We start from the raw sequence: 12241 nt of genomic DNA on the forward strand, positions 1-12241 counted from the left end.
CAGCTGCGCTGCCCAGCTCCTTGCTTCGCTCAAGCCACTGGTCAACATGAAGCCACCCCACAGAACGTCCCCCAGCCCTCTACCTCTGCCACGCGTGACTTTCAGATCTTTGGGGTATGATCTGAACATGTGTGTGCACGTGCATGTATACACACACAGGCCCCGCCATGAAGGCAGAGAACTCATCTATTCTCTGACACCCAGCAGGGGCTCCATAAACACCTGCCGGACGGATGAGTGACCCGGCCGTGATGGGGCAGGGAGGGCAAGGCTGCACAAACACTTGCTCGGCACGAGGATGGCACACCCTGGGCCCGGGAGGGGACTGCCCTCATGTAAGTGCCCTTCCTGGTGACCGTCCCTTTGCTCGTAGAGCTGAGGTGGCTGAGAGGAACCAGCACGGTCCAGGGCGGTCCCTGCCCAACACGCGTCTGACAGGCACTGCTTCAGCTCCATCAGATGCTCCCAAAGCACCAGGGCTCTGAGGAGTGGTCCCCTCAAGAGTGATGATGAAGTAAGGGGGAGACCCCTCAGCCGGGTGAGGTAAGGGGAGGTCACTCACCCAGGCCAGGGCCAAGGTGGCGATGGCAGCTCTTTACCTTAATGGTTTTTGACTGAAGCCGCAGGCCATTCAGGGTGTTGATCGCTCTCTCCGCATCCTTGGCAGTCACGTAGTTCACAAAGCCGTAGCCCAAGCTGTGCCCTGTGTGGGAGAACACGTGCACAATGGTCAACCGGCTGAGAGCCAGGGACGGTGAACAGGACGATGACCAACTGGGCTCAGGAGGACGAGGTCGCAAAAAGCCATGGCCTCTGGGAAGTGGGCTCAGACACCGGTGGTCAGGATCTATACTGGTTTTTTGTTACACCTTTTGGCAAACTTTTAAATTTTCTACAATGAACAAATGTTACCTTTGTTAATTTCTTTTTTTTTTTTTTAAGGGGCTGTTTTTTTTTCATTTTTTTTAAAAAAGGTTTTATTTGACAGAGAGAGACATAGTGAGAAAGGGAACACAAGCAGGGGGAGTGGGAGAGGGAGAAGCAGGCTTCCTGCTGAGCAGGGAGCCCGATGTGGGACTCGATCCCAGGACCCTGGGATCATGACCTGAGCCGAAGGCAGACGCTCAACGACTGAGCCACCCAGGCGCCCCTAAAAAAAGGGGCTGTTTAAAAAGAAACACCATGTGGGGTGCTTGGATGGCTTAGTCAGTTAAGCGTCCAACTCTTGATTTCAACTCAGGTCATGATCTCGGGGTCGTGAGATTGAGCCCCACGTCAAGCCCTACTTTGGGCTCCATGCTCAGCACGGAGTCTGCGTGGGATTCTCTCCCTTTCCCTCTCGTTCCCCCTCTGCTTCTGTGCACGCACTCTCTCTCAAATAAAGAAAGTCTTTAAAAAACAAGGAAGAAACACTGTGTTGCTAATGGCACCCTGCAGACACCATCACCAAAGCAACGACGACGATCAGTCCCACCATCTGCCGGCTGAGACGGGGCTCCAAGGGCAAGGGGAGGGCAGCCACAGCTGGTCCAGACAGGCAGGCGGGAGGGCCGAACAGTGGCTGGCTGGCTGCATCCAGCTGTTTCTCCACCACTTGAGCCCCAGAGTGGGAAGGCTTGCTGGGCTCTGGTGCCACCCAGTGTTGGGTCCCTCACTTTCCCAAACCTACAACTCAACTACCAAGCAGACGACAGGGAGCTCGGGGAGAAGCTGGAGCGGAGCGAAGTCCCAGGCCAGCCAAGCGCCTGCCTTCACAGCCCCGGTCAAGCCTCTGGGGCTCCCCCTGGCAGCAGCAGCTGAAGTCTGGGGCGGGGGGGTGCGGCACAGGTTACTATAAAGACATCCAGGGTTACAGGTAGGTGTCCCCACCTCTCCTTGGTGATACATTCAAGTGATGAGAGTGACCACCAACAGCATGCCACGAGAGGGACTCAGACTAAGAGGGGAGGGGAGGTGGGTTCCCAGGAGGCCCAGAGAGAAGCAAAGGCTGAGGGGCCGAGCAGAAGGAGCTTTGTCCTTTCACTACAGGAGGGGCAGGAGGAGGCCCAGAGAAGAGAACCAACATGCCCACCCTTACCCATCCACGTGCCATGCTAGGGGGCAGCCACTGAGTGCTGGGCACTGCTCTGGGCACAGAGATAGAGCAGTGAGCTTCGCTCCATTCCTCTGGTTGCTGGAGGGTGACAACAGGCAGGTAAAAAACACCAGGCCTTCAGCCACATGAGGCAGAGGTCCCTGGGTGCCAGATGAACCCAGGCCCTCTGGTAAATAATGAGATACGGAACCCAGCAGAGTCTAACCCAGTTTTGCACTTTCTTGAAACAAAAACAAAAACAACCCCCTTTATTTTTTTAGATTTAAAGTTACAAAGATAATAGAATTCCCATAGACCCTACACCCCATTTCCCCTGTTGGTAACATCTTACACCAGAATGGGACATTTGTTACAATTCAGGAACCAGGACTGATACGTTGCTAGTTAACCACAGTCCACCCTTGATTCAGATTGCCTTAGTTTTCCCGCAAGGGCCCTTTCTGTCCCAGGAGGCCATCCAGGATCCCACAGGATATGTAGTCGTCACATCTCCTTAGGCTGCTCTTGGCTGGGACAGCTTCTCGGACTTTCCTTGTTTTTGATGACCTTGAGAGTTTCAAGGAGGACTGGTCAGGAATTTTGTAGAATCTCCTGCAGCTTGGGTTCGTCAGATGTTTTTCCATGATAAGGCTGGGGTGTTGGGTTTTGTGAGGAAGAGCCCAGAGTAAAGTGCCCTCCTGATCCTATGGGGATGTGTGTGCTGTCACCCTGACTTACACTGCTAATGCTGGCCTGGATCCCCTGGCCGAGGCCGTGGGTTTGCCAGGTTTCTCCACTGTCAGGTCACCCCTCCCCCCAAACTGTAGGCTCTGGAAGGAAGTCAGTGCACAGCCCATACCAAAGGAGTGCCTTGTGGAGATATACGCTCCCTCCTTCAGGGCAGAGTAGCTACACAAACTATCTGCAGTTCTGCATGGGCCACTTTTTTTTTTTAAAGAAACAAAACCCAAACCTGACCCTCCACACCCAAATTTCTTCTTCTTCTTCTTTTTAAAGCTTTTATTTATTATTTGAAAGAAAGAGAGCAAATACATGACAGCAAGCAGGGGGCACGGAGAGGGACAAGCAGACTCCGTACTAAGCTCGGAGCCCAACGCAGGGCTCGATCTCAGGACCCTGAGATCATGACCTGAGCTGGAATCAAGAGTCGGATGCTTAACCGACTAAGCCACCCAGGCGCCCCCACACCCAAACTTCTAATGAAACTCCACAGGTCTGAGAGACTTCGCTCCTATACCGTGGGCAGTGAGGACCCCAGAGCAGCAGGGCTGGGGGGCCGGGGCCCATCTGGCAGGAGAGTCAGACTCAGAAGTTCAGAAAAGAGGGCAATGACTACAGTCGGCTCCAGGCTGGGAACTTTAGGGCCCTTGCTAACGGTCCAGACTACAAATGTTAAAGCTGAGAATGCAGAAGGTCCATGGTATGGATTCCTAACCAAACTACAGGCTTGCTGGGATTTTTACTCCCAAACACCTGCTCTCCAATCCCACTCTGCCCATCTGTCACTGTGCCCAGGCCAGGAAGCCCGTTGGCCCGGCCCCCAGAGGGACTCCTCTGCCTCTTTGGTCAACACACGCTCAGGTCTTCTTGTCTTTCTGCTCTTCCTGCAAGGCCAATCCCAGTCCTGGACCACCTGTCACCTTTGCCAGCTGCGCAGATGGCCTAAGCCCTGCCAGGGAACACCAGACGCTGATGAAGATGCGTGCCCAGGCCGCGCTCCTGTGTCTCAGCTTCAGCTGGCTCCTGGCGGCATGTAAACATGGGTCCTACCCAGCCCCACTTCCTGATTCCTCACCTCCCCGGTGCTCGGTGGCCCTGGCCGGGCTCCCAGGGTGGTCGCTGCAGATTTCCAGCACTGCCCTCACCGAGGCCACAACTGTCAGGTGCTGCCCCACAGACAGGTGCCTCCTCCTCCAGGATGTGATGACAATGCCAGGTTTTCTTTCTCCCCAACGGTCCCTCCTCAAGCTCCTAGTCTTCTACCCATCCCATCGAGATGGCCCCCAAGGTTCCACCTTTGGCTCCTGTCTCAGTCATACATTCTTCCTGGGTGGCCTCCTCAACCACCATGTGCCCGCACCTGCCAATGTCACCCAGGAAGTCACATGCCCCCAGATGGCCACTGCCTCCTTTCCCAGGTTTGCTCCCCCTCCGGTTCTCATCAATGAGTCGACAAGTATTAACTGAGCACCTACCATGTGTCAGGCCCCATGCCAGGCTGACCAGGGGGTTCGATGATGATCATGAAGGACAGTCTGTGCCTCAATGAATGTCACATTCCAGTGGGCAAGTTGGATGACAAAGCAGTAAGAAACCAATGAACAAAACCGCTGCCCAGGTGCAATGAGGACAATCTCTGCTGTGGTGTGAGAGGGACTGATGGACAGGCCCATGGTCGACAGAGCGGTCAGGAGTGCCCTGTGAGGAGCTGATGACTGCAGCAAGACCTTGGGATGGCTGGGGCAAGCAGTCCAGACAGAAGAGCAAGTGCCAAGTCTGGGAGGCAGAGGAGACTTTGGTGTGTTCCAGGAAATGAAAGGTGGCCAGAGCAGCTGAATGAAACGAGCTGGGGAATGGCCCAGAAGTGGCTGCTGGGTGGAGTGGGGCCAGGCCGCCAGGCCCGGGAGGTAGGCCAGGTGTGGATGCACAGGCTGGGGCAGCTGAAGCAAGACCCACCAAGAGGACCCGCAGATAAGCCGCTGCAGGAGGGAGCTCGGAGGAGGCCAAGTTTCCCCAGGTGCCAGGGAGTAGCTCCGCACCATCGTGCCCAGGCCAGGCCTTCTGGGGCCTAGAGCTGCATGGGGTAGGATCTCTGCACACCCTGTTCTGGGGCTGTCCCTGTCCTCTCGGAGTCTATTCAACCCTCTGTGGTGGGCAACTGCATGCAGTGGGAGGGCAGGCAGCTGAGGAACAAAGGGGAGCCCCTGGTTTGCACCCACCACATGAGGCCATAGGTGAAAAGTGCCTAACACAGGGCCAAGTCCCTGCCTCCACCCAGCTGCTCGCCACAAACCAATCGTGCTCAACTCTGGCTGCTTGCTAGAATCACCAGGGTAGCTTCTAAAAACGATCACAGCCAGATCATAATCTGAACCAATGACATGGGCATGGGGGTGGGGGTGGGGTAGGAGTGGAGGTGGTTTCAGTAGTTTAAAGCTCCCCAGCGACTCCCGTGAGGAGTTGAGAGCTGCAGCTGGAAGTCAATGAGGAGAGTGGGGCTCTCCAGTCATGCAGAAACCTATTGGTCCTGCTCAGAGCAGGGGCCTGGGGGAAGGCCCTCACTTCCCAAAGCAGCCCCCAAGATAGAGTCTCTCTATAAGCCATGCAGGGTAATGACACAGCTCCCCAGGGCCCGCCTCAGCCTGAGGACCCAAGATGTCAGGCAGGCGTACTTCCAATCTCCTTACAGATGATTCTCCTGTCCCCTAGAGGTAGTGAGCCTGCTAGAATCAATGCCATGAAGGCAGATCAGGTGCGGCCCCCCTCTCATTCAGAGCAATGGAAGATGAGCCCTGCCAGAGGAAGGTCTGAGGTCTGGTGGGGGGACAGGGGTGCTCAGGGGCTGTGCTCAGGCCAGGTATGGATGCTGCACAGGCTGCTGGGCCTTAAGGAAGGCAGGGCCTGCCTCGAGTCAGTGCTGGCAGCTGAGGGCAACCAGAAGCCCAGGATGGGAGATCTGGTGGAGAGGGGAGGGGGAGGGAGATTGGGGGCGGGGGGTGGGGGTGGTGGAGAACAGCCAGGGATGAAGCATGAATAAACTCTGGGTCTGAGGCCGAGGGACGCCCTAGAGGCCAGCGCTGCCCCCAGCTCTCGCTCGGCCCCAAGCTCTTGCTGCCCCCCAGCTCACGGGGCCCCCAGATCTCGCTCCTCACCCTGCAGGTAGAGCTCTGCATCTCTGACTTGCTCCTGCACCAGCACAGTAACCTCCGGGACGGTTAAATCACAGACGTGCGGACACCCTGGACTGGCTGACTCAGGGGGCCTGGGACGTGTGTTTCTCCGGGGGGCCGGGTGCTGCTGCGCATCGGCGGCCAGCACCCCGAGAGCCGCTGCCTGGAGAATATCAAGACTGCCTTCATGCGAAGCGCCCTCTGTGTCCTGCCCAGTGCCTCACAACCACTGCTCTTCCAGTTCCAAACACTGCTCTCTCTCTAGACAAAGTCAAAACCAAGAGATGATACCCTGACATCTCCTATTACATTCACCAACCCGAGCAGCCAGACACAACGTCTCTCAAATTGACCCAGGACGGGCGGCTGGGGGAGGGGAGCACCCCGTGGACGAGGCCTCCCCTGCAGCGTCAGAGGGTAGGGAGAGTCAAATTCTTCCTTTAAATGTCTGTGGGGGCTCAAGGGATGATTTCACGGGGGAGACAGGCTGGGTCTTAGGTGGGGGGTGTGTGTGAATGAATTAATGAGACAATAAATAAGACACAGCAAATGCCCCCAAAAGAAAGAAAATGGGCAAAGGACAAGAAGGGTATTTTATAAAAGAAGAGTACGAACAACCAGTAAAGATATGAAACCAGATGAACGTCATTAAAAAGTGAATGACTACCCTAATAGGATGTCATTTTTTACTTAGGTTGGGCAAGGTGAGAAACCCCCCTAGCCTAGGGGATGGCAGGGAAGGGAAGAACGAGTATAAATTGGCGATCGGGTTCAAGACGGTACACACTCTCCCATCTATTGGCTCACCTCCAGGAAGACCTCCAATAGAACTCAGTGATGAGTGAAGACTTGCACCACGATTATTTCTCTCAGTGGGGTTTGTAAATATGGAATATGGTTCCAGCCTGCTGTAAACTCAGAACCTCCATACAACAGGATCCTGTGCTAACTGTTCTGGTGAGGGAGCTATGCTCAGCAACAGAAAAACATTCACAGGTACAGGAAGCAAAGGTTCTTGCACAGCTTGGGTGGTGCGAGCCCATTTTTCTAAAAGCACATGGTTGCTTATGACCACAAATATGGAAAGAAACAAGTATGGAAGGACATGAACCACAAAGCCAACATGATTTTGGGTAATTTAAACTCTCCTTCCTTCTTGCTTCATGTTGTTGTTGTTTTTCTAGAAGGAACCAAGGTGATTCAAGTTAAGAAAAAAGTGGTCAGGCTGGCTTGGTGTGGAAGGGCTTTCCCGCAGAGGGAACAGTATTTGCAAAATCACAAGACTCTAAGAGCCAGGGCATGTCTGGGAAATGATAAGCAGCTCAGTTGGGCCCGAGAGGAGGGTGAGTGGAGAGCACAGTGGCTGGGGAGGAGGAGGACAGGTCCCCAGGAGACTTGGGAGCTGCAGGCAGGGTTGTGGGCTTTATCCTGACCAGAGGTGCATGGCAATGAGCCAGAAGCCGAGTGAATGGGCTGGAGGCTGGCTGCTGGGCCATATGGCATCTGCAGAGGACCGGACACCAGGCCAGAAAGCAGGGCAGGGCTGTACAGTAGGGCTAGCTAGGAATTGTGGCCAGAACAGGCAGCAACAAATGCATATCCCCAACCCAGGGGCTGGGGCCTGACAGCCAGAAACACTCTGAATCTTGAGGCCAGCACGTCAAATATTCCCGGCATACTAGCCACCATCCATTCCTCATTCTTCCTGTCACCCGTGCCTGGCCAATGAGTGACAGGGTCACATGTAGAATGTTTAGATTCCTTTGCCACAGTGAAGAGAACCGTCTGGAGGAAACATGGGTGGCTGTTTAAGAGGCCAGAATGCCAGTGCAGACAGAAGACAATGCGGCCTCATCTAGATCTGTGGCAGGGAGTGGGGCGGCAGGGGGATTGGAGGAAAAGGGACGGAAGCATCCAGAAGGATGAGTGCCAGGGACACACATCAAAGGTCATGCTTAGATTTCTGATAGGAGTCACTGAGTGAACACTGGTGTCACCTGTTAAGATGCAGATGATGGGAAAAGGTCAGTTTGGAAAACGCAAAAGTTGAGGGGCTGAGGGGTGGAGGGGCCTGAAGCTCAGGAGAGCTTTCTCGTTGAAACACAGGCAGTAGACTGAGGGTATAGTGAAGCTGTGGAGGGGCATCCGCTCTCCCCAGGGCAGGCTTAGGAAGAAGCAGCTTGGGAATAACCCTAAGGACCGTCTAAGGTACTGGCCGGGAAGGAGCTGTAAGAGGCAAAGCAAGGCCTGAGGTGGAAGAAAGCCAGGTAGGTGGTTCATGGAAGCCAAGGGGGAGGGGAAGCTTCCAGAAGGAAGAGAAGACAGTCAGTTGACGGCTCTGTGAATGGGAGGGGAGGGAGGACGACAGCTAGAGCAGCGGTTCTCACGGGGGAGGATACTGGGGACACCTGGCAACATCTAGGGACATTTTTTTAGTTGTTACGACTTGGAAGATGCCACCGGCATATAGCAAGTGGAAGGGATGCCGCTCCACATTCCACCACGCACAAGATGCACCCCCTCCAAGAATTATCCAGTTCTAAATGTCAAGGGGGTTCAAGGAGAGACACTCTGAACTAGAGGAAGTCAGGAAACATTAGCAAGGATTCTTTTAGAGAACAGCCACTGTAGCATGTCTGAATGCTGGCAAGGCGATCCCGAAGAGACCTGGGCAAGCAGGCACTTGCCTAGACTGAGGTTCCCAGGATGCAGAGAAGGGCAGGGATGGAGCAGAGGGGGAGATGGCTGTTATTTTCACTGCGAGGTGGGAGGCAATCACCGGCCGAGAGTGAAGGGTGCAGACGGGGTTGCTGTGGGGGCTGGGGATGCCTGCGTTGTGGGCTGAGCTCGGCTGGGAACTGGCTTCAACAGGGCACCTGTCTGCCTGGAGGCAAGACTCTCTCCAGGGTGGGCATCCTCAGCCCAGCCAGGAGGAAGCAGCTGGGCAAACGTATCCATGCCTGGGGTTTCACCAGAGCAGCCTAACAGAGGACAGAGGAGCAGTGCAGCCGGTGAGGTTTTTGCACACCAGTGGCAGGAGGAGAGAGGTAGGAATGCAGTCAGCTTCTTGTGAAGGTACGTTCTTTCAATTTAAGGAGCTGCTAGCAAGACACGGAGCTCAGATCTGAGCCTGGGAGCACATCCTCCACAACTCTTGGTACGCTATACTTATCTCACCGAAAGAGGAGGAAAAGTTTATCTCTGAACTGAAATAATTTCCAAATTACACTTTCCTGCTTTTACCTCATTCCCGAAACCAGTTCTCTCTGGACTGATCTCACCAAATCTAGGTGTTCCTATTATCATAGCTCACATTCCTTTGAAAACCACAACAAATGAATAGACAAAGAAGTCAGGTACCATGAGAATGCTGGCAAAATCGGACTGCAATGCTCAGGAATATCCACAGGGCTAAAAATTCCCTTCCATGAGAACATAAAAGGAGAAAGGCAAGATTTGTTAGTAGCATAGAAGAATTTTAAAATGCTTCTGAACAAGGACTCTCTTATGCAGATGGTCTTCTGAAACAAGAGAAAGATAATAGCTTCTAAAACATTGTAACACTGTTCAATTTGTGTATTATCTATAATCCCTATTTAGAGGTTTATTAAATCACAGACTCAGAATTGGAAGAGTCCTTAAAAGACTTTTGAAGTCCGTGCCCCCTCTGATGAACTAATTCCCTATAAAGCAGTCAGCCAGCCTCGACAGGACCCATCCCAGAGACAGGCATCTTCAGGTTCCTGGCAAAAGCTGAGAGTTGATGAAGTAAGACGATGGGTACATGGGGTTCAATATATTACTCTACTTTTATGTAGATCAGAATACAAGATAGCTTATTTCCATAATAAAGTTTTTTTTTTTTTTTTCCAACTTTTAAGTTAGTTTTCAGTGTAGAGAATCATAGTCTCACAACCCAGGGTGGCAGCCAGAGCCCTCCTGGGGGGGGGGGTTTCCAGCCCATTCCTCAGCTCACCAGAGTAGAGCAGAGAGGAAGAAGGATGAAGGAAAAGGATGGGGGTGGGGAGAAGAAGGGAAGAAAGAAAGGGAGGAAGAGGTGGAAGGAGGAGGCGGAGGAGGATGAGGGCAGCTCCCTAAAACAATGTTCCTCCCTGGGGAGAAAAGGAAGGAAGTGCTTCATAGCACCTGATCTTTCCATGTTTTCCTCCTTAAAACCATGTTCTCGGGTTGGAGGCTGCTCGGTAAGGACGGCCTTCCCAGGTGTCTGCAAATCCTTATGAGGTTGTAGGATATAGGAGCCACCATCCCCACTTATGTCTGGGGTCGCATGTGGAGGCAGTGGGGGAACAGGGCTCTCAGCCAGCATCCAACCCTACAGCCTGCCTGTTGATCCGTGGCCCTGCTCTAGCCCCCCAAGAGTGCAAACTCAGTGTGTTTCAGATGTTCCAGCTGATGGCGTGATAGCAAACAGCACAGCTCAGAGCCAATGAAGGGCTGCCCGCGGGGATACTCCGTGTTCTGCCATAGGCCTGACCCGGCACGGGGACCCGGGAAGGCAGGGAAGGGCCTGCCTGGGCCAGAGTCCCCTCCACTCATGGGACCGAGCCAGGCCAGGCTGTCATTCATGTTCTATGGTCTCTTCCAGCTCTCAGCGCCATTCCCATTTCCGGTGTCCCATCTTCCCTCCCCTCTCACCATCTCACTCTGTACATGCTCTTACGACGAGCTTTTCCTTTTTTGGGAACCAAAGTCCAATCTGCCACCAGGGCAGTGGCAAAATACAGTCTGAGATAACAACAAAACTTGACAACCATCACTGCGGGCAAAGAAGCCAGTGCTCAGTGGGACGGCCCCAAGTCCCCCTTACAAACCCTCTCGCTTTCTTTACCTGCTACTTTATCCCGAATGAGTTTTGCAGATTCGACTTCACCGATACTGCTGAACAGACTCCGCAACTCATCCTGGGTCATGTTCTGAGGGAGGTAGTTGACAATTAAATTCGTTCTCCCGATATCATCCCTGCAGTCTTCGGCCATGTGGTCTTCATAACCATTAGACATTGTATTTTTTAAAAAATCTGCGGGGGAGGGGGGAGAAAAATCAAGTAAATTCCAAATGTCCATATTGCAGAATATTAAGGCAAAACGCATTACTGGCACTTGGGGTTTTTTCTTTTCAACACTACAATTTCAACTTCCGTACACATAAAAACCTGCTCATGAATGTTTATGGCGACTTTATTCATAACTGCTCTGAGACCGGAAGCAACCAGCATGCCCTTCAGTCGGTGAATGAAGAAACAAATTCCAATTGTCTGCGGCCTTCACACAACAGAGTGTTATTCCGTGACAGGAAGAAATGAGCTATGAAGCCGGAGACTTGGGGAGGCCTTAAATGCACACTACTAAGTCTGAAAGGCCACCCAATTATAGGACATCGTGGAAAAGACGAAAACTCTAGAGCCAGTAAGAAGACCAGTGGTTGTCAGGGCTAGGAAGGGAGGGAGGGAGGGAGGGGCAAGAGGAGCACAGAGAGGGCGCCTGGGTGGCTCAGTTGGTTGAGCAGCTGCCTTCGGCTCAGGTCGTGATCCTGGAGTCCCAGGATCGATTAAAAAAAAAAAAAGAAAGAAAGAAAAAAAAAAGAAAAAAAAAAAAAAGAGGAGCACAGAGGATTTTTAGGGCGGTGAAACTATCTGCGTGATCCTGGCACGGTGGACGCAGGTTATTACACATTTGGGCAAACCCACGGAATGTACAACACAAAGACTGAACCCGAAGGCCAACTATGCGCTTGAGCTGATACTATCAATATTGCCTCATGGATTCTAGCAAAATACCACACCGACACAAGATGTCACTAGGAGGGAAGACTTCGTGTTGGGAGGAGGCGGACATTTGGAAACCCGCTCTGTACTTTCTTTGCAGCCTTTCTGCAAACCTAAAACTGCTCTAAAACACACCCATGTCTACTTACTGGGGGGCTTCAAAAACCCTACAAACAGGGGCGCCTGGTTGGCTCAGTCAGCGGAGCGTGCAACTCTTGAGTTCAGGTAGGCCCCCTGCTGGGTGTGGAGCTTACCTGAAAAAACAAACACAACACCTACAAACAATTCCAGCACCACAATTCAAGCTCCCATGGAAAGTGTGCGGGTGGGCTCAAGAGCTTTCCGAAGATTCCTGATCACCTTCTCCCATCTCTGCGTGCACTCCTGGTGCAGCTGGGTACTGCGGAGCATGTGATGTGCACCTGAGCACCCCGACTCAGGCGCCCCGCCTCTGTTCTCAAGCAGGGAGAC

At 53.2% G+C, this 12241-nt stretch overlaps 1 protein-coding gene across 2 annotated transcripts in view; it reads right to left on the reverse strand.

Moving 5' to 3' along the window:
- ELAVL1 (ELAV like RNA binding protein 1) overlaps positions 1-12241 on the reverse strand; it is a 38810-nt gene that overhangs the window by 15847 nt on the left and 10722 nt on the right. For both annotated transcript variants that reach the window (XM_045863141.3, XM_064571997.1), the window contains exons 2-3: positions 10835-11023; positions 600-703 (exon numbers count right to left, since the gene is read on the reverse strand). In XM_045863141.3, coding sequence (XP_045719097.1) covers positions 600-703; positions 10835-11006 — 276 coding nt within the window. In that variant the 5' untranslated portion in view covers positions 11007-11023. The remainder of the gene's footprint in view (positions 1-599; positions 704-10834; positions 11024-12241) is intronic.

Source organism: Mirounga angustirostris, unplaced genomic scaffold (genome assembly GCF_029215605.1).
Source record: "Mirounga angustirostris isolate CCGP_5_RB_7025 unplaced genomic scaffold, mMirAng1.0.hap1 SCAF_1, whole genome shotgun sequence".
Taxonomy (NCBI): Eukaryota; Metazoa; Chordata; class Mammalia; order Carnivora; family Phocidae; genus Mirounga; species Mirounga angustirostris.